This window comes from Pseudorasbora parva, chromosome 6, assembly GCF_024679245.1.
Source record: "Pseudorasbora parva isolate DD20220531a chromosome 6, ASM2467924v1, whole genome shotgun sequence".
In the NCBI taxonomy this organism is placed as follows: domain Eukaryota; kingdom Metazoa; phylum Chordata; class Actinopteri; order Cypriniformes; family Gobionidae; genus Pseudorasbora; species Pseudorasbora parva.
In genome coordinates this window covers 22,169,562-22,192,134 of record NC_090177.1, presented here as the reverse complement: position 1 = coordinate 22,192,134, position 22,573 = coordinate 22,169,562, and the positions used below count along the sequence as shown (strand labels likewise).

Sequence of the window (22,573 nt, the reverse complement as noted above, 5' to 3'; positions counted from 1 at the left end):
TAGCATAAAATAAATGTATTTCAAATATATTTTAGTCTATTTTTCAGTCGGTTAAAAAACACTTTTGGGTTTGTTTGTCTTATTACAAACAATAAGACTTTTACCCGTTTCAAAATGTCAGTGTCACTACAAATGCAGACATTAGGTTATTCATACTTTTTTAAATTTTAAAAAAGTCATGTTTATTTATTTATTATCATATTAATGACACCTTCCAAAATGTACATGCAGCATTTAGTGTATTTGAGACAGAGTGTTAGAACAACATTATTTGCTACTGTTGGTCACTCAAATTGAAATAAAATGGGGAAAAACTGAAGAACTGAAAGTAAAAAATAAAACACAACATAAAACCACATTTCAATTATTAATAAACAACTGTATTCTGTCATTGTCCAGCAATGTATTATTTAAAATCACTGTTTACTGGAACAAACTTCCACATACCTGAGATTCTGCTTCTGTTTCCATTCATCACAGTCTGGCAAAGATCCACATACTCAAGTTTGCTTTCTTTAAAACCACTCTACAATCTTAAAATAACATTACAGTGTCAATGAAAATGGTATATGATGTACAAGTAACTGGGAATGGCTTTGATATTTAAACTAAAATACAATGGAAAATTAGGTTAGAAAGAAAGAAAGAAAGAAAGAAAGAAAGAAAGAAAGAAAGAAAGAAAGAAAGAAAGAAAGAAAGAAAGAAAGAAAGAAAGAAAGAAAGAAAGAAAGAAAGAAAGAAAGAAAGAAAGAAAGAAAGAAAGAAAGAAAGAAAGAAAGAAAGAAAGAAAGAAAGAAAGAAAGAAAGAAAGAAAGAAAGAAAGAAAGAAAGAAAGAAAGAAAGAAAGAAAGAAAGAAAGAAAGAAAGAAAGAAAGAAAGAAAGAAAGAAAGAGCTGACAACACCTTTCGAAGAGTGTGACTTTTAACAAAAATCTGATGGGACTGTATTCAACTGCGGGGGAAAAAAAGTTAAATTTCTTAAATATAAAGTTGTGCTGTGAATGCTTATGTATGCCTGTAAATCATTTTGAATGGCATGATAAAAAAATAAAAAATAAAAATAAATCTCTCAACAAAAGAACAAACAGAATACCAACGAACCCATAATTCTGAACCTTGTGCAATTCTGCTGTAACCGACTCCTTCATTTCTAAACACTGTCACTTTAGTAGCAAGAGCCTTAATAGCTTAAATGACACAGCCTATTAAAATTTTATGATTGATTCGAACATTTCTTCAGTCCATTATAACAGCAGCGGTGACATGCTGGTACCTCACCAGTGTTAGCAGTAATGACTGATTGATGTTAAATATCTAAATTAAATCCAGACCAATTCCCCCTATTTCTTTCTCTGTGTTTTGAGTGTCTGTGCCAAGCTGCCATGCAAACCGTTATACTTTCAATTGGTTATCTTAAAGCAGCCAAATAAAATCAATGGTGTAAACATTACTAGAATTCTCTTCCGCAAGTGCTCACAAAGCAGTTTGTACCTCTTTATATAGTACAGGCATGAACAGCATCTGTCCATAGACTTTATACAAGGAAGAAAGGCGTATTTAGAAAAAAAAAAATGTTGACTGTGTATTTAAACTCTTTGTAGTCCAAACACGAGAGTCTTTTTGATTTCCTGTTGCAGACTTCCACTAATAAAAGCCAAAGCCTTTATCATAAATCCTTAAATATTTGTGAAAGGCAAGTGTAAACAAGGTCAGGCCTTATTACCGGTAGTTTAACATTATATGAGCCCACTTTGTTCAGTATGGTCTCTGGTCTGGAGAGCTCACCGAGTCTGCTTGAACCTACGTAAACAGTAGGTTTGCTGGTGAGCTGAATTCCCAATGTTGTCCTATTAAATCCTGGGCTCACTGTAGTGATGTAAAGGCTGTCAGCACCATGGTTCTCTCTCTGCTCGGCCTCTGTGTAGGCTGTCACTCCTCTGCCAGGCGCTCTTCATCAGCTCCAGCGCCTCCCCGCACCTTTTCTGCACCGACAGGTCTAATACCGGCTTACGAGGCAGAGTCACCTGGAAAACATATGCAGAAATTCAGGATGTTAAAGGTGCCCTAGAATGAAAAATTAACCTAGCCATAGTAAAATAATACGAGTTCAGTACATGGACATCACATACTGTGAGTCTCAAACACCATCGCCTCCTACTTCTTATGTAAATCTCGGAAATCAAAAACACCACAGAAAAATACGTGATTCTCAACATAAACCCAACCGTGACGCAAGTGTTGGGGATCATTTATATGCACACCCCCAACATTTGCATATGTCCGAACATGTTCATTGTCAGGCGGAACTGACAGAGCCGAATGGACACGTGTCATTTTCCAGGCTGTGCAGTCAGGACTTTTCTACCCTTCCCACAGATAAAAAATGTCAACAGTCATGGCTGATGTTTATTATAATCCAATACCACAACAATTTAATTCAAGATTGTTTGTTTGTTCGGCCTATTTCAAGCAAGCTTCACTCAGCGTCTTAAACTGAAGAAAGTGGCAATTACAACTATATTCCTGCCAGCAGTAAGTAGCGATTTTATCCACTTATTGACTGTTTAAACAATTTCTGATTAAATTGAAAGTTTCTTAGGGAGACAGCATTGTCTTGATAACGTTAGATGCTAGTACATTAACAATAGGAAACACCAAGTATCATACAAAAATAAATAGTGTGTCTAATGACAAAGGTTAATATTATTTTGTATTAGAAAATACAACCGTAGATACTTTGCTTACAGATCATTCACTCGATGCTTTAAGCAAACGTCACCTTTTCCACCATATAAGTTAAAACGATAGTCATTTGACAAGGCTATTCATTTTGTAAAAATGTAAGTTATATATTTATATTTTTGAGAACTGCAGAAGGCCTATGATATTTTTTAGGGCTGTAACGATATGCGATATGAAATCGAAATCGCAATACGCAGGTCCACGAACTGTATCGCGATGTGAGAAGGCAGAATCGCGACACACCCCTTCCAACTCCCAGAATTATCCTTCCTGTCTAGGTCCAACTTTTAAGTCAGCATTATGGCAACATTTCAGCTACCCGGTGGAGAACAAGGATGGCAATCGTGTAGTTGACAAGACCCACACAATTTGCCGTAAGTGTTTCAAGAAGCTTCCACAACCGGCTGGCAACGTGGTGTGAGCGTGGCGTTTCTGTTGCGTGTCATCCGCGGGGGCGGCTGCATGGTGTTTTCTCTTTCTTTGCACACCAGAAGCATGTCTGACGCGGCGCTTCTGTTGGTATTGATGTACAGGAGGCCCTATACTTCATGTTAAATATATATTGCCTATTGGTACCGCAAAGAAAACGTCGGCAGTAGCCTATTGACCATACAGATATATGGTATTGACGGCAAAATAGGCTGCAGAATACTGTACAGAATAAAACTGTTTTGTCCCCCCCATATCGAGGTTTGTATCGTACCGTGGGTCAAAAATCATGATACGAACCGAATCGTGGGTTTGGTGTATCGTTACAGCCCTAATATTTTTGCATGCTTTCAGAGTACATCACAGTCACTGCGTAACGTTAGCCTACATTGTGACTAACGTTGTATAAACATGCAATATCGTTGACGAAAAAAGACATGTCTAAAATGTAGACTGGGTGACTCTTGGGGAGCGTCTCAATCAGCTCCCTAGTTCAGTTGTCAGGGCACTGATCAGGGAGTCTGCCCATTGACTTATGTCCTGATCAGTGCCCTGACTAGTGAACTAGAGAGCCGCAGGGTTTGTGTTTTCAGATCATCCACGCGAGAGAAAGGGCTTGTGTGCATATGGTTGCCAGATTGGACATGTTTAAGTAAAACCGGAGAGTATACAAGTTTCTTTTCACAGAAAAATAATCCCCTCTGTTTGGGGGATTTAATGACTGAAATCTGGAAGCACGGAAGCACGCAAGCTCTTTCTCGTGCGCGGATGATCTGAAAACACTGTAAGTAAGCTGCATTTCAGCAATCTCCATTTGAGATGTTTTGCTTAAAGTGTCATTCAGTCGGTCTGTGTTCTGTCAGGACGGTCAGGACTCACGAGCTGAACAGCTGAACTACTGTGAGCTGCTGAAATAAGCCAATCAGAGCAGAGCTCAACATTAATATTCATGACTCTTCCAAATGAGGCAAAAACAGGGCATTACATCCTAGGAACAATTTCTAGGGTTGTAAATGGACCTGTAAAACTGTATCTGGACAATTTTTGCCAAATACCCTCTATGTAGATATCAGAGAACAATTTAACATATTGTTTCAAATCATTCTAGAGTACCTTTAAAGGTAGGGTAAGTAAGAATGATCTAAAAAACCTGTCAAATTTTGTTTAAACTTTCTTTACATGTCAATACATAATTAAAATGCAAGTACTCTGAAAAAGAGAGTATAAAAATCAAGTGACTAGACTTTTTAATCTGCAATAAACACCGCTCATTCTTTTAGTCCGGGACGAAACGAGTGATTGGCTTGGGCAACTGTCACTCTCTCTCGCTACCGTGGCTACCACCCCTTTTGCTATAGGATCTGCCCACATGCGCGCAGAGCAAAATAATGGCAGAGAAAGAGCATTCATAATTCACAGTGCCGGGTTTTGCAGTCAGATAACAAGATGCATTTGTAAAAAGCTGGTACACCGCATCCAGGAACTTTTTTTAGAATTAAGTTAGCTTTAGCTACTACCCTGTCTGAACTCTTTTACCATGTTCACCAGGAACTTTACCTGCACGTTTATTTCCGCCATTTTTTTTGTTTTTATATTCTCTACCTATGTTTACTAATGTTTTTATCAATGCTACCCGTTTTTAGCTTTGCCTTAGAAATATAACTAGATCGTTACTTAATCAAACAAAAATATATTTGAAACTTTACCAGTATTCTAGCTTGACAGTGAGTACTAAAAGACATCTTATTTGTTTATATTCATACTGATAGTTATATTTTTTATTACATGTGATTCTGACATGATGTCATTACATGCACTCCGCTCCTTCTCCGCTCATCTTAGGTAAATAATGCGTCTTCCAGCTGAACGGTCGGTGAGGCGCGTTCATGTATTTTGGGGGCGTGGCTTTAGAAAGAGCCCAGAAGGGAGAAGGAGTCTACAGTCGTGAGAGGTCTACAGACACTCAATTTTTATACTTTCTTTTTCAAAGTACTTAAAATTTTATTATGTATTGATATATAAAGAAAATTTAAACAAATTTGGAAAAAACATTTTTTAACCAATTCTTTTTTTCTTTTCTTTTTAACTTGTATGACTATTTCTGTGAAACTGTAAATTGTATTTAAGTGTTTTTTATTGTAAACAAGAATTAAGTTACAAACAAACTATAACAATACAATAGACACAAGTATTATACATAATATTAGAATATTATCTTGATAGGAAATAACATTAACAACAGATATAAAGGCTGAGTGTTATTGCATACAGGTTGATTCTAGATATGAATGAAATGACAGAAATTAAATTAAATTAAATGTTTGCTGCTTAAATATTTCAGGATTTATTTGAAATGGAAATATTTTGTAACAAAAAAAAGTTTTTACAAAAATGTGTGGTTTCTTCACCTGGTAAACATCAGTCCAAGCTTGGCTCAATTCTTCTAGTAGCCGATCTCGCTCCTCACATCCACTAAAATATAAAACCCAGGGGGGGAGAAAGTGCGCACGGTCTTCTGCAAATTCCTGCAGGGAGAAACAAAGGGTGGGGGCACAACTTTTTAAAAAAATCATAATGACAAGCACACATTTCTTTAAACAGTCCAGGAAAATAAAGATCTAAGGAACACCATATTTGTAGATGTGAAACTACAAACAGCAAACACCTGTTCACAGAGACATCTTATGCACTACAATCTGCAAGTCTTACAATGACACAGTATTCTTTATTGTCCTCCAGGCAAACAGCTGTGACATCGTTCAGATCAGCTCCTCCTAGAGAACGGAAAAAACTGGTCTGGCAATCCTGGTGACACGTGAGCAACTTCCTGTCTGTGAGCACAAGGCAACATGGAATACAGGGTGCAGGAGCTACTCCTTGTGGAATAATCTGAGAAACAAAAATATACAAAATGCATTGGTCAACATCTGGGGAGTTCTAGACTAAGAAAACATCTTTAAAATTGTTCTCTCTTTTAGTACATGTATGGTAAACTTTGTTTTAAATGCACCTATGGGGTTGTAGTAATTTTGTTGAATAAAGTACTTGAACTTGAACAATTAAAATGCAAATGTTGGCATGTTTGGAACCGATGAGGAACAATAACACATTGTCATGTGGCGAATCTGAAAGCATTTCAAAAGCAAATGCATGAATGGAAAGAAGTCTAAAACTGTGCATTTAGTCACACTTCCCAAAAAATGCAGAGATCTTGTGTCCAAAATGCTTTGACAATATAAATCAAGAACTTCAGGGAAAAGGCATCCAGAAAAAAAGTTTAATGTGTGTGTGGTGGTGGCTCACCCCTTTAGAGACAGACTGGCAGAGAAGCTGCATCCAGTCGGCCATTTCCATTTCGTTTTCTGCACTGAGCTCTAATGGAGGATGTTCCGTCAGAATTACTTGAAATGCATGAGGCTTCTCTGTGCTGTTTGAACGCCTGCAGCCTCCACAGTGACTTCCCCTACAACAGAAACACATTCGCATGAAAATATAAATGTTTTTAACTGGGAATGTTTCATATTGATTTTCATATTAAGTTGCCAAGAGTGAAATCTATGAACTGGAACACACTACTGGGTAGTAACCGATTACATGTAATCTGGATTATGTAATCAAATTCCTGAAATTAAGTAAATGTAATTAGATTATATTACATTTTAAATTACTTTGAATCAGACTACAGTTACTTTTTGATTGATTACATTGGCAGTATTTATGTATAAATCTTTATATATATATAAAAAAAAAAAATTCTATAAAGGCCTAATGCTTATATGCATTCAGAAGGCCTTCGAGGTTTTTGGAATAGCACACACAGACCAGCCACTAGTCATGAGCCTAAAACATGAGACCCACTCAGCATTTGATCACTGAATTTACAGAAATAATTTCTGATTTCTTTTTTAAGAAGTGTTTTCTCAACATTCCCTAATCAAACACAATTATTTGAGTTATAACTAAGTGTGTCATTTAACGTTTTATTACGGCCATTGGAAGGCTTTTGTATTAGTACAAATTCATATTTGCATGCAATGCAGGGATTACCTGATTTTTTTTGTTAGCTGTTTACTTGTTATTTACTTGATATTTACTTGAAGTACCCCCTGAGATTTTAAATTAATACATTAATAGTCAATAATAAGAATTCTTCTTTCTCTGCATTTTTATATAAAAATATACATGCAAGATTATCTAATAAATGTGATAAACGAGTAAGGCGATGTCTAAAGATAATCAAAAAACAGTCACATACATACTTAAATATGTAATGTAATGGGTTATGTTACTTACTAAAAAAAATTACAATACATTATAATAACAATAAATTACATGTAAATAGAAATCAGTAAATAACTACAATTTATAAGTAATCTACCCAGCACTGCTGGAACCATAGTGGAAGCTTACCCCATGGTAACAGACATCAAAGGTGTAACATCTGTTCTCTCTGCATACTGATACAGGATGCCATTGCTGCCAGGTGAACAGTAGATTAAGATTCAGTACACATGAACAGCTTGCTGAAACATGGTCAAATTGTTTAAAACGCCAAACCCTTCTGTACCTGAGAACTAAGTAACAGCTTTTCCACAATTCCTTCCCCAAATAAGAATTCCCAGCCCGGTACAACAGTGGCCCCTCTTTAGTGCTGCTGGATTCTCTGGATCCGGACGGAGATGTAGGTGAAGCCAGTGTCACATCCATGGGGTCCTCCCAGTGAACCAGAGAATACAGCCGGATACTCATCTCCGTCAACTACACAAACACAGTAAAAACAAAATCAGCAAAGTACTAGCATGTGCATTTAGTTAACTATTTGATGTGCAAAAATGTCTTCCTTTTAAAAAAATGGTAATTTGAGCAGAAACATATGAGTTTTATAAGGTGCAATTTTTAACAATTATTTTAAACTTTTAAAAAAGTGCAAGTTGCTAAATGATTTTCTCTCTCTTTGAAATGTAATTCATACATTTAAGGGTATATATATTGTGTAATAATAATGTGTTTGCTGGCCATGTTGAGGACCATTGGTCTAAACTCTATGATCCTTATAAATGCTTTAACTGTTATAGGAAGCGTCACGCATGAGGAACTAAGATTATCAAAGTGAACCACTGTCTGCCAGAGTCTCGTGCATTATTTAGGATGATAGATCTTCTCCATTTACCTCACAGTGTGTCTCTTGGCATACAAACTTAGAAAGAGCTAGTTTCTCCATGGTGGCGTCAGTGAGAACAGAGGGGAAGGGAGGTTCCCTACAGCCGTTTTCCATGGCTGCCTTCAGCACAGTCAGAAACCAGCTGAAGAGATAACATAAAAAAATACTCTTTAAAGACATGCACACTAATTAACCTCATAGGGATGTGCTTCATTTTAAAAAACTCACACAGTCAGAGATGAGTCGGCTGTGTCCAGCAGGAACTGCCGTCTTCTGTTAGTGCACACCAGAGTTATAGTCTGCTTGTGATATCCCACCTAAGGCACAAACAAGGGCTCTAATCTCTGCAGCATGTCAAACTGATAATTCAAGCTTCAGATTTTTTACTCACAGAGATGTAGTCAAGCTCATTATAAGACACCGCTTCCTCGACACTATAAGGCTTCTCTGCTGCCCCTGAAAATCAATTGGACACAACAACAAATGCAAACAAGCACTTTTGTAAACATTCTTAACAATGTCCTGCTCTTCCACTGAAGGTTTGCTGACCTTTACGCAAGAGGTAAATGTAGCAGTCTGTCAACAGTAGATACAAAGGCTGTAAATCTCCTTCCATGTGGCCTGTGCTCATTCTCACCATCTGAAATAAAATGCAAACAATCAATAGGATAGCACCGTTTTACAATAGAGTGTTATTCATATTACACATCATTAGAAGCATACAATAACATGTTTAATTACAGGGTGGTCAATTATATTTGAAGTAGGGCCTTACTAGTATTATTTCCCAGGTTTCATTTTCAAAAGTCTCCTATTTCAGGACTACACCGATGAGGCATAACACAATAAACATGACTTTATTAATATTTCCTGATATTCTGTTTTGCTGCCAAAATAGCCCTGGCATCTCAAGGCATGGACTCCAATAGACCCCTGAAGGTGTGCTGTTGTATCTGGCACCAAGATGTTAGCACTAGATCCTTTAAGTCCTGTAAGTTGCGAGGTGGGGCCTCCATTAATCTGACTTGTTTGTTCAGCACATCCCACAGATGCTCGATTGGACTGAGATCTGGGAAATTTGGAGGCCAAGTCAACACCTCAAATTTGTTGTTGAGCTCCTCAAACCATTTTTGTTTTGTGACAGGGCGCATTATCCTGCTGAAAGAGGGCACAGCCACCGGTGAATACTGTTTCCATGAAAGGGTGTACAGTACATGGTCTGCAACAATGCTTGGGTAGGTGGTTTGTGTCAAAATAATATCCACATGGATGGCAGGACCCAAGGTTTCCCAGCAGAAAATTGCCCAAAACATCAGACTGTCTCTGACTTCTTCCCATTGTGATTCCTGTGCCATGTGTTCCCTGGGTTAGCAACGCACATATTCTTCACATATCGGTATATATTCTTCAGACCCGGCCAACTTCTTCCATTGCTCCCTTGTCCAGTTCTGACGTGCACACTGTTGGCACTTCCGGGCGCAAAGACTGACCTCAACATGGGCAGACTGACTGTTCGGCGTCTATGCAGCCCCATAAGCAACAAACTGCAGAGCACTGTATTTTGACACCTTTCAGTCAGAACCAGCATTAACTTCTTGAGCAATTTGAGCTACAGTAGCTCGTCTGTTTAATCGGACCACACTGGCCAGCCTTCACTCCTCACGTACATCAATGAGTCTTTGCTGACCATGACCCTGTCGCTGGTTCACCACGGTTCCTTCCTTGGACCACTTTTAAAAGATACTGACCACTACAGACCAGGAGCATCCCACAAGAGCTGCAGGTTTGGAGATACTCTGACCCAGTCATCTAGCCATCACAATTTAGCCCTTGTCAAATTTGCTCAAATTGTTATGCTTGCCCATTTGTCCTGCTTCTAACACACAAACTTTGAGATCAAAATGTTCACTTGCTGCCTAATATATCCCACCCACTAACAGGTGCCGTGATGAGATAATTAGTGCTATTCACTTCCCCTGTCAGTGGTCATAATGTTATGCCTGATCAGTGTATATACAGTCTTGTTCAAAATAATAGCAGTACAATGTGACTAACCAGAATAATCAAGGTTTTTAGTATATTTTTTATTGCTACGTGGCAAACAAGTTACCAGTAGGTTCAGTAGATTGTCAGAAAACAAACAAGACCCAGCATTCATGATATGCACGCTCTTAAGGCTGTGCAATTGGGCAATTAGTTGAAAGGGGTGTGTTCAAAAAAATAGCAGTGTCTACCTTTGACTGTACAAACTCAAAACTATTTTGTACAAACATTTTTTTTTTCTGGGATTTAGCAATAATAATATTATTTTATAATTATTATCTAAATAATAATATTTAGTTGTATGACCACAGTTTTTTAAAACTGCTTGACATCTGTGTGGCATGGAGTCAACCAACTTGTGGCACCTCTCAGCTGTTATTCCACTCCATTATTCTTTAACAACATTCCACAATTCATTCACATTTCTTGGTTTTGCTTCAGAAACAGCATTTTTGATATCACCCCACAAGTTCTCAATTGGATTAAGGTCTGGAGATTGGGCTGGCCACTCCATAACATTAATTTTGTTGGTTTGGAACCAAGACTTTGCCCGTTTACTAGTGTGTTTTGGGTCATTGTCTTGTTGAAACAACCGTTTCAAGGGCATGTCCTCTTCAGCATAGGGCAACATGACCTCTTCAAGTATTTTAACATATGCAAACTGATCCATGATCCCTGGTATGCGATAAATAGGCCCAACACCATAGTAGGAGAAACATGCCCATATCATGATGCTTGCACCTCCATGCTTCACTGTCTTCACTGTGTACTGTGGCTTGAATTCAGAGTTTGGGGGTCGTCTCACAAACTGCCTGTGGCCCTTGGACCCAAAAAGAACAATTTTACTCTCATCAGTCCACAAAATGTTCCTCCATTTCTCTTTAGGCCAGTTGATGTGTTCTTTGGCAAATTGTAACCTCTTCTGCACATGCCTTTTTTTTAACAGAGGGACTTTGCGGGGGATTCTTGAAAATAGATTAGCTTCACACAGACGTCTTCTAACTGTCACAGTACTTACAGGTAATGCCAGACTGTCTTTGATCATCCTGGAGGTGATCATTGGCTGAGCCTTTGCCATTCTGGTTATTCTTCTATCCATTTTGATGGTTGTCTTCCGTTTTCTTCCACGTCTCTCTGGTTTTGCTCTCCATTTTAAGGCATTGGAGATCATTTTAGCTGAACAGCCTATCATTTTTTGCACCTCTTTATAGGTTTTCCCCTCTCTAATCAACTTTTTAATCAAAGTACGCTGTTCTTCTGAACAATGTCTTGAACGACCCATTTTCCTCAGCTTTCAAATGCATGTTCAACAAGTGTTGGCTTCATCCTTAAATAGGGGCCACCTGATTCACACCTGTTTCTTCACAAAATTGATGACCTCAGTGATTGAATGCCACACTGCTATTTTTTTGAACACACCCCTTTCAACTAATTGCCCAATTGCACAGCCTTAAGAGCGTGCATATCATGAATGCTGGGTCTTGTTTGTTTTCTGAGAATCTACTGAACCTACTGGTAACTTGTTTGCCACGTAGCAATAAAAAAATATACGAAAAACCTTGATTATTCTGGTTAGTCACATTGTACTGCTATTATTTTGAACAAGACTGTACATTACTTACACAAAAGCATTAACCACTTTCATTCAAAAGTTAAAGAAATTAACACTTTTTTATTACTTAATTACTTTTACATAAAGGACCCATTAACAGATGAAAAGTGAAAGTACTTTGTGTGTGTTACAAAATATTTAAATAAATAAAAATGCTGTTTTAATCTTTCCATTCATAAAAAAATCCTGAATTATTTTTTTTAATCATGGTTTCCACACAGAATATTAAGTAGCACAATTATTTTCAATGTTGATATCATTAAGAAAGTCTTCTTGATTAAAAAAATCAGCATAATATCATAATTTTTGAAGGATCATGTGACATGAGTGGCTGCTGAAAATGTAGCTTTCATCACTGGAACAAATTATATTTTAAAATAAAACAAATCGGTTGTCTTAAATTCTATTATTGCACATTACTGTTTTTTGATCATATAAATACAGCCTTAGTTAGCATAAGATACATCTTCCAAAAACTCTTACCGACAGACTTTTGAACGGTAGTGTAGATATATATATATATAATATATGTGTATATACCTTTTGTGATTTTTCCATCTGACTCTGAGGGTCACAAACATCATAGAATGTTTTAGTAAATGGGCAAAATGAGGAAATGTGGCCAAGATATCTTGCACTAGTACGCTGCAGCTTGGACACAATGAAAAATTGCAAATACATAGGTATCGATTAAGTGATATTATATCAAATATAGTTTTACCTTAAACAGTTGTTCTTCATTCTCCCTGAAAACGTGAATCATGAGCAGCAGCAAGTGATTATTATCCACCCTGTACAACAAACAAAAACAAATAACTTAACCTCATAATAAATCACATATTAGAGCTATTCTAACAAGCATAAAAACTCATTGATTAAAATAACCATAGTTTACAATCTCACTTAAACTCTGCAGGATGGGAGCACTGAGTTGCATGGTCTTTATCCTCCTCTGGCTCTTCTTCTGCTTTACTCTGTATCTCCTGAGATGATGTCTCTATGGGGATGGAGGGATCCTGCACTGCAGCTGGTGTCTCTGCTTCTCCCTCATCTTCATCGCCAACAGGAACATCCTGCGGCTCGCCATTCCCTGCAGAGTCATTGTGCCCACCACACGAGGCAAAAGGGTCTGGACTCTGGGAGGTAAAACAGTAGAAGTCTGCAGGTGGCAGGGGGGCCTGCAAGAAGCTACGGCTTGGGTCCGGAGGCTCACCGCCCGAGTCCTCTCGAAAGGGCCGCTGATGGGAAGGTCCATCGTGATTAGTGCATATTCCATCCACTCCCCCCTCACCTTCATGTGGTTGCCAGCTCTCTCCATCCAGAGAACCATTCAGCCTGTCCATGACATCACGGAGAGGTTGGCCCACATTGTCCATAGAAGTGTCCGTCATTTCAGGGAGCCTCAGTCCCGTCTCCGGGTCTTCATCTTCTCCTTCTTGTCTCCCATTCATCATGGACTCAGTCCCAGGACCGTCTGGCCCCTCCAGAGGAGTCTGATTGTCCACATTAAGCTTTTCCACTAATATGTCTCTCTCAACCACTATCTGAAGGCTTTCCTCAGTGTCAGCCATGTCTGGAGAGATGACATTCTGCTCACTGCTCACAGAGTCCGTCGACCCTCTTCCTCGTCGTTTCTTACCAGGCTTTCTGCGCCTTGCCATTCTGTTGCACAAAATATACATTTATGAAAACAGAACAGGGAAATCATCAATTCCTCGACCTAATGTTAAAACTATTTAGCACAGTGTCATTGTAAAAAAAAGAAACAAGAACACTATATTTAAGTGTAGTTTAAAGGTGAAGTGTGACACTTCTGTGGCATTAAAGTACCAAAATGTTTTGATTATTCTTAATAAATGCATTTTTTGCAAGCAACATATAAAGTCATAAATATTTAATTAAGGGGGTCCTATTATGCTTTTTCTCTTTTTCAACTTCAGTTAGTGTGTAATGTTGCTGTTTGAGCATAAAAAAGATCTGCAAGGTTGCAACGTCCACTCAAAGGAGATATTTTATTTAACAGAATTCACTTTCCAAAAGCTACAACGAACGACTCGTTTGGAATACAACTTGTTTTTTTCCAGCCTTTGTAAAATCATAATGTTATGTTACTTCTTATTTAAATAATCTCACCCACCAAAAAAAGGTGTGAAGCCTGGTTAAACTGCATTAGAGATCAGCGGATTGATTCATTTATCGTATCGCGTCTCAAACTGCCAAACTGCTGAAATCACGTGACATTGGCAATACGAATCATGAATCAATCCACTGATTCATGACCGTTTGAATCTTTATTTGAGTTTTGTAAACAAACGCGGAAGAGAAGACAATGCTGAATAAAATCATAGTTTTTATTATTTTTGGACCAAAATGTATTTTCGATGCTTCAAGAGATTCTAATTAACTAACTGATGTCACATATGGACTACTTTGATGATGTTTTATTAGCTTTCTGGACATGGACAGTATAATGTGCATACACTTAGATACACTCTCAGACTAAATATAAAATATCTTAAACTGTGTTCCGAAGATGAACGGAGGTCTTACGGGTGTGGAACAACATTAGGGTTAGTCATTAATGGCATCAATTTCATTTTTGGGTCAACTAACCCTTTAAATGGTTTATAACATTGTATCTAATAAGTATAAGAAAATTACAAAAAAAGCATGAAATCCATTCTGCATGATCCTTGTTTAACATCATGCTTAAGTCTGAATCCAGCTTGAATTGGTCTGAAATTGATGCTATCCTTAATATTTACATCTGAGTAGAGCTTGCGGTTATGATAAGGGGCGTGACATTTCCCGAACACGCACTAAGCGGTGCCAATCACAACACATTAGGCCAGCTAACCAACCACAGCACATTTCATATTTCGGAGGGAGGGCTTCAATAAAACCGAAACAGCATATTTGGAACAGACTGTTTTTGGGCCAGTAATGTTTTCTAAACAATCAACAATTGAAAGCATATTCTAGAACAACCCCAAAATAAAATCAAGACTTCATAAAAGGGTATAATAGGACCCCTTTAAATTATTGTTTTGCCAGTGACCTGTTTTGGAGGACTCTTAAACCAAAAATCGTACTAGCAGAGCAACTGTCATGAAGAGAATTTGTAATGCTAACACATGTTTACTTGACAAGACAGGCTCACATCACTGGTTGAGCCACAAATTGACATCTCAAACTCCAAAAAAAAACATTCGAAAATGTGTTTAGTCTTTAGGAAATAAGGCTATACACAGTATATTTATAGTTGCATTAAACTAAAATGAAATATTGTAAAACAAAACAAAAATGAAACACCTCACCCTTTCAACGAATAATGTGTGATTTGCCACTACTATTATCCCACAGCATAAGCTCTAATACTCAAGACACACCTTATGACTTCCAGCTCAGAGCTGGTGATCTCAGCATCTTCTCCTGTCGTAGAAGCATGACGGCTAGCCATGTGCACCGGGGTGACATCAGCAGAAGTGTTAGTGTCCGAGTCATCTATGAAGGGATTGCGCCGAAATGTAGGGCTTCGCGACAGAGACGTGGTCCTGATGGTGCCCGCAGAGGCCCTGATCACCACACAGTCACTGACAACAGTCTGAGGGTCCGATCCTGAAGAACGGGGCCCACTGACCGGATCGGTCAAGTCTCCCTCTGTCAGAAAACGTCAAGAAGCGAAATAATCTTAGACATGCAGGTATTAGATATTCATATTAGGAGTGTTAAGCAAGATACACAGCTTCTGAATCATGACAAATGCACAGAGATATACAACAAACTGAAGCTGTTTAGAAAAAACTTAGCTTTCCAGCTACTTTCATCTCATCCTTTTAATTATCTAAAAATTATGGAAACATAAATCACAAATAGGTTGATAAATCACAAATGTAGATAAACATTTTTGCTGTTAATTACTGAAGAGCTCTTGCAACGTTTCTGACTAATTTGACTGTTTATTTTAGAAAGACATAAACTTATTTGATTTATTTGAAAACTGATTAATTTAGTGCTATATCTGCATTAAATACATTTAATTAAACTAAACAATAATAGTATTATTAAACAGTATAACAACAGTATAATAAAAATGCTTATACAGTATTAAACCATTTAATATCATGAAAGCAAAGACTATATATATATATATATTAGGGTTATTATGGTCAGCATTTCATAATCATTAAGGTATGACTGATATTTGCCATTGAAGTTAAAATCCAAGCAGCAAACATGCAAACCAGCTGCCACACTGCTTTAGGTGCAATAGCAGAAAAAACACAATCTGTCAACACATGGTGAGTTTCGGCTGCACGAGACTGTGTATCCACCAAAAAAAACTGCATTAGCGAAGAGTTGGGTTCTGTTTAGTCTAATATAGAGCATGGGCACCCGCAACCCATCTATAACCTCATCAAAAGCGCATTGGCAATAACAGATTCTACGCATGAAACAAACGTGCACGGACATGAAACGGACATGCTGGTTAGTAGCTTTGGAAAGATGGATTGTGTAGGGTTGTAAATGTTAGATTTGGGAAGGGGGAAATAACCATGTCCCACCTTCCCAGTCTGCACTTGGCAATGACTGCAACACAGGGAAGATGTCACCAAAATCATAATCTAAAAAAGGAGAAATAAGACTCATCAATAGGCAGGAAAGAATGATGAAGTGAATGAAAGAAGAACAGAAACTACAATAAATCAAACGTGTGTGTAAAACTTGGCATATGACAGGAACTAGTAAAAAAAACCTAAATGAGACATTGTGACATAATCAGCTGTGAAATGTGCCACTAAATTAAATGAAAGCATTAATGCGTCATGATCATGTAAGGTCACAGATTATTGAACTCTCACTGCCCGATCTTTTATATAAATAACCTTAAAAATAACCATCATGTTGGTGGAGAATAATGAATTATACCAATGGAAATATCCCAGTTTGTAATAAAAAAAAAAAAAAAGGAAAGACAACTTAAAGTGTGAAAATAAGACACAGAAGTTGTAATAGTAACAGACTCAGTGGGAGAAAAAAATGGAGAATTAAATCCAAGCAGGTCACCTTCACTGGATGGGGCAATGGCGCTGTCATCCCACTCAAGGTTAGTTGAGGTGAGGGAAGTGAAAGAGTGTAACGATAGGCTATCAGAGCTTGGCAACCTCTCCTCAAAATCCAACAGATTCTGAGGTTTGTAGTACTCTGGCATGTAAGGAGCAACATCCAGGTATGGCACGTCCTGTCACCAATTAAAAAATAAAGCATTTGTAGGCCATGGTGATATCAACATTTTAAATCATGGAAGATATTGTATAGTATAAGATAAAGTAATGGAAACGTAGCATAACAGTATTTCAATTTTATAAGTAGGTAGAAGACATTATATACACACACACACACATACATACATATATATATATATATATATATATATATATATATATATATATATATATATATATATATATATATATATATATGTATATATCTATATATAGTCACAAATATTGTATCAATTTTACTGGTGGTCCACTATATGAAGAATTTTTGCAAATAATACGTCAGAGTTTACTTTATTTTGCTATCCTTACATTAATTAACTATAGTGTCCTCCACCCACTCGTAAAAACATATATCTGGTGTCTGAATATTTTTGGTTTGACAGTTTATAGGTCATGTTTTTTTGTTTTTTTATACAGCAGGGCTATTTATAAATGAACTAGTCTCTCTGTAAAAGAACCAAGCAGAGAATTTATTTTCTTCGTCGTCTTAGGTCATTTGGAGTAAGAAAACAGATTCTTCTGCTGTTCTTTAGGTCCGTTATAATGAGTATACTGCAATACTGCAACTCTATCTGGTATAGGAGTCTGTCAGTTAAGTCAAAAACAAAGTTGTTTAATCAGATAAAAATCTGTTCAAAAATTGTAGGTCAGCCCCTTGAGAAGCCTTATGATTCAGCTTATTATAAAAACCAGAGGTGGTAAAAGTACTCAAAAGTTATACTCGAGTGAAAGTATATATACCTAAATAAAAAAATACTCCAGTAAAAGTAGAAAGTCCTCCATTCAAACATCACTTGAGTAAAAGTACAAAAGTATCAGATTTAAAAGGTACTCAAGTACCGAAAGTAAAAAGTAAATATTCAAATTAACTGTAAATATCAATAAGCAGATAAAATCTTTTGGGACTGATATGCAATGCTTTAATTGAACAAATGTTAAGATTAGATACTGCAAATAAGAATTTGTTAGATTTGCAATTAATAGGAGACAATGAAGCACCTTAACGCAGTATAGGGGTTAAACTTAACATAGACATTTTCCATAACATTAGCTCCATAAAACAGATGAGGAGCAAGATACTATTAACTAATTCAAAATTAATTCAAAAGCCATAACCACAATGACATATTACGTAACAATTAGTTAATAGTCATGTGCCTCAACAAAAAAGTTATGATATAATTTTGCCAATTGTTATGATTAATGATTAATTAAACAGACAACTGAGAGTTGGAATGCATGGCTTTGAATACATGAATTTACATTATTAGTTAATGTAATATGTTATTAGGGAATTAATGATGTCATTTAATTAATAGCAATTCATATATTACTTAATCTATTAATCATATAGAATGTTCATTAGTTGCTGATGCAGTAATCATTAATAAATGGTTTAATTCTTCATTTGTAATACATTATCTCATGATTATCAGTGCATTAGTTAGGCATGAATTATAATAGTGCACCTGTATTGTAAAATGTTACCGATGTTTTCATAGTAAATAGTGTGCCGCAAAATAAAAAAGTTGGGGAAACACTGAGCTAAAGTTAGTGTGGCAAACCTGACTTGTCAGCTTTTCCAAGTCTATACCCGACTAGATCATCCATGACCGACCAGACCGGTTTGGAAATCAAGTGTAATAAATACTTAATACTTGGAGCGGGCATGGGGAAATGTATTGGAGTAAAAAGTACACTTTGCCTTTAATATTGTAGTGGAGTAAGAGTAAAAGTAGATGCAAATAAAATATACTCAAGTAAAGTACAGATCCCCGAAAAAAATACTTAAGTAAAGTATCAAAGTATTTTTACTTGAGTACTTACCACCCCTGATAAAAACTTGTTAAGGCTGGCTAATAATATGGTTTCTGACCCTAAGCATGTCCTACATAATGCATTTGAATTGTTACCATCAAATCGGAGGTATAGAGTCCCAAGATTTAACAAAGTGAGGCTGAAACACTCTTTTGTGTATCAGGCTACCTTAGAGTTGAATAAATCACTTAGGTAAAAATTCACAGTATGGAGAAGGTGGATTAAGGGTATGTCGATGTTTAATGTATGTGTGTTGCTGTAAACATAGATACTGTTGTGCAAGAAAAATTTCAGACTTGTCTGACAATAAAGTATATATCATATCATATCATATCAACTATTGAAGGAATGAGAGTGATAAAAAAGGTGGCAAAACTTTCTGACCAGTCAGGGCACCTAAATAATACACGGTCTCATATTTTGAAACAGCTTTTAAAGAGCACTAAACTGTGTAAATTAAGATATGTCCTGCATTAGACAGACACCCATCTAGAATTAGATTGGCTGTTCCACTGTATATCCTACACCTGAGGAAAAGAAAATGAAGAGTAATACCAGCTCGAGGTCAAAGCGGATGAACTCCAGCCCAGAGACAAGTGTAAGAAACAGAGTGAGATGATCATGACTGCAAACCAATGCATTTCTGCAAAGGAGGAAACAAATCACAAAAATCAGATGACAGCTTAAAGGAAGCACTTTTATGATCTGAAACCACAGGAGAACAATAATACCCATTCTCTTAAAGTCACTCACTTGTAATAGTATTTCTGGAGCAGTCCTTGATTCTCTTGAAAAAGTCGGAGGTAGCTTTCTAAAGAACTTTCACTGAGTGCCAAGTAGAGCCAGGCACGACCTGTGGAACAACAACACAGCAGTCATGATTAACTACACGAAACAAGGCCAAACAGTGCCAAAATATTCAACATCTGAATATATCTGACCCCATACTTTTGAACAGTAGTGTATCATTATAAACCATTATAAAGCACGTCACAGAGTCAGGCGGTAAAGGTTTTGGTCATACTTCTGCCAAGATTGGTAGCTATGTGCTGGAGTTCGTCAATCTGTCTGACGGCCTCTCGCCGTGTGAAGTGTAATACGAGGACCCAGTAACCTGATGAGATGTCCTGCAGCCTTTAAGACATAGAGAAAAGAGAAGACCTGTATGCTTCCAAATGTCTTAAAAAGTGTTTGAATTTTCAAAGGTGCAAAAAACTCTAGTGCAGTCTGTCTAACCCATAAAGCAAAGCGTGATCCAGGTGTTCACACAACCGCTGAAGAACCCGGTCGTGATTCCTGATGGCTGGCGTCTCATCCTCACAAGCAGCAAAGTAACTCTGCAACTGTGGATCAAATGTTAGGAATGGTGAGGTGAACATGAATGAAAAATGCTTGTCTTGTCTGGTAAATGTCTAAAGCGCACACAGCCATGACATTCCAAGCAATTCATTTTTATTCTGGGCGAACAACCTAAAAATGCACTTTTTTTCCTTTGAATCACTGATGAAAGCAGAACTTTATGGTTTGTGAAGTCCATCATAAATCAATAAGAACATGCTAATGCCAAGCACCTGATGAGTAAAAAACAGAATGATTAGGTCAAAAGACAGCAGGCGCGAATATTCAGAATCAAAGGTGCAAAAGACAGACCAAGAAAGAAAGACGAAACAAACATTCTGACATTGCAAACAGCAAAGATTCAGGAGGTAACGTTATATATAGAAAAAAAAGACATGATGACCTGGGATGGACCCATAAAGTAAGCAGCAAGCTCTGTTTGTCCTATTAATAGAATCTCATTTGATCACAGTACTTGTTTGCAGGGGCATCGTGTCATTGTTTTGATGTGTCTATGATGCACATGCAGTAAATTGTTTAACTTACTTGTCTGAAATGACTTTAGCCCTTTCATGTAATTTTGCTGATAGATATTAACTACGCTATAACTGAACACTATAAACTATAATACCAATCTAGAGAAGCGACAGTTCACTGGCTAATCTGGTATTCATTAAACCTTGACTTGGAAACACTGGATGTTGTTCTTAAGATGTCAAGGCGTTTGTCTTAACCAAAACACAGCAGGAGGGGGAGGGAGGCCCAACTATTTTGATAGCGTAAACATCAACACCACAAACTAACCTTCAAATTATAATCTAGAGAAGGTCGATATATATTCTTGCTGCATGCAGAGGCTTCTTACCTTCTTGACGGAAAAAGAGATGTTTTCGAGGATCCTGTCTTTGACTTTGAGTTGATCCATGTCTGGTTCTGCTCTTTCGGCGGGTGTCAGCTGACGCGCGCTCCCGAGTCGACTCGCGTTGTGTTCACAGGCCACGAGCTTAGTGATGACGTTATTTTGTAGTTTTTGCGTTTTGCGTTTCTTACGGTCTGTCTGTAGTTATGGTTATCATTACTTGAAGAGACGTTCAAGTTTTGTTATTAAACATTACATAACAACATTAAATTACTCGCGGTCATATTTTAAACAGCTGTTTCTTTTAAAAACGTACGTTTCTAGCAAGTCGATTCGGAAGGACTACAACTTTTGTCGGTCGAATTATACGTCATTCACATTCTCGTCTTCTACGTCTCTTATGTCGCCTTCACGTGCTGCTATCGGAAATGTGATAATTCCATAGACTGTGGATGATTCCCACTTCTGAAGTCGTGAACTCATGATTAGTTCATCACATTCAAATTTTGAAAAGGAAGGCCTTTCATGTGCAGTTTTTACCTAGGAAACTGGTATTTACGATAATTCCGAGAGCACGTGAATGCAGAATTATTTACTAACAAAACAACTTTTAGCACTGAGATTTTGTTAAATATAAAGTGCATTATAAATAAAATGTATTATTATTATTAACTAAAAAGTTAACATGACCCATTCATATTACAATTTATTTATATATAAGTTTGTGGCCAAGAAATCTGGTGACAAAAAAATCTTGGAATACTACATTTACATGCATTCCTTTAGCAGACGCTTTTATCCAACGCGGAATATCCAAAATTGAGGAATATTTTTTCCAAGAAAGGATGATTATTGCAGAATTGTAGATCAGAACAATTACTTTTTATTATATGGATCAATTTGAACTGTTCTTCTGCAAAAACAAACGGATGTAAAGGTGAGTCTGAGATACAATATTTTGATATTAACACCATTCAGCATACAATAGTAAAAGCAAGAGTGTTTATGTACACTACCATTCAAACGTTTGGTGCCAATACGATTTTTTTCTTCTTAAATAAAACGAATAATTTTATTTAGCAAACATTTACAGCATTATAAAATATTTATATTTCTAATAAATGTTCTTTTGAAATTAATATCAATTTAAAAAGTCCTGGTGATATATTATATGATTAATATGATGTGACACTGGTAATAGAGTAACTGCTGCTGAATATAAATACTGTTTCTATAAATAGAAGGTATTTTAAACTGTAATAGTTAAAAATGCTGTTTTTACTGTA

At 36.9% G+C, this 22,573-nt stretch overlaps 1 protein-coding gene across 4 annotated transcripts; it reads right to left on the bottom strand.

Moving 5' to 3' along the window:
* Window positions 1-165: 165 nt before the first annotated feature.
* plekhm2 (pleckstrin homology domain containing, family M (with RUN domain) member 2) lies at window positions 166-21,415 on the bottom strand. 4 transcript variants are annotated; one of them, XM_067446223.1, is made up of 21 exons: window positions 21,294-21,415; window positions 20,327-20,433; window positions 20,115-20,224; window positions 19,844-19,943; window positions 19,646-19,733; window positions 17,055-17,229; window positions 16,553-16,612; window positions 15,377-15,647; window positions 12,891-13,649; window positions 12,709-12,778; window positions 12,528-12,551; window positions 8,882-8,972; window positions 8,724-8,788; window positions 8,561-8,649; window positions 8,342-8,474; window positions 7,739-7,929; window positions 7,582-7,647; window positions 6,475-6,634; window positions 5,881-6,060; window positions 5,580-5,696; window positions 166-2,024 (listed from the first exon to the last, which is right to left on the bottom strand). In XM_067446223.1, exons 1-21 carry the CDS (start codon window positions 21,351-21,353, stop codon window positions 1,887-1,889), a joined length of 3,054 nt encoding a protein of 1,017 aa, XP_067302324.1. In that variant the 5' UTR covers window positions 21,354-21,415; the 3' UTR covers window positions 166-1,886. The 4 variants fall into 4 exon arrangements, with proteins under 4 accessions (XP_067302324.1, XP_067302326.1, XP_067302325.1 ...); XM_067446225.1 differs by lacking the exon at window positions 16,553-16,612; XM_067446224.1 differs by lacking the exon at window positions 12,528-12,551 and having other exon boundaries at window positions 167-2,024.
* Between the last annotated feature and the right edge of the window lie 1,158 nt (window positions 21,416-22,573).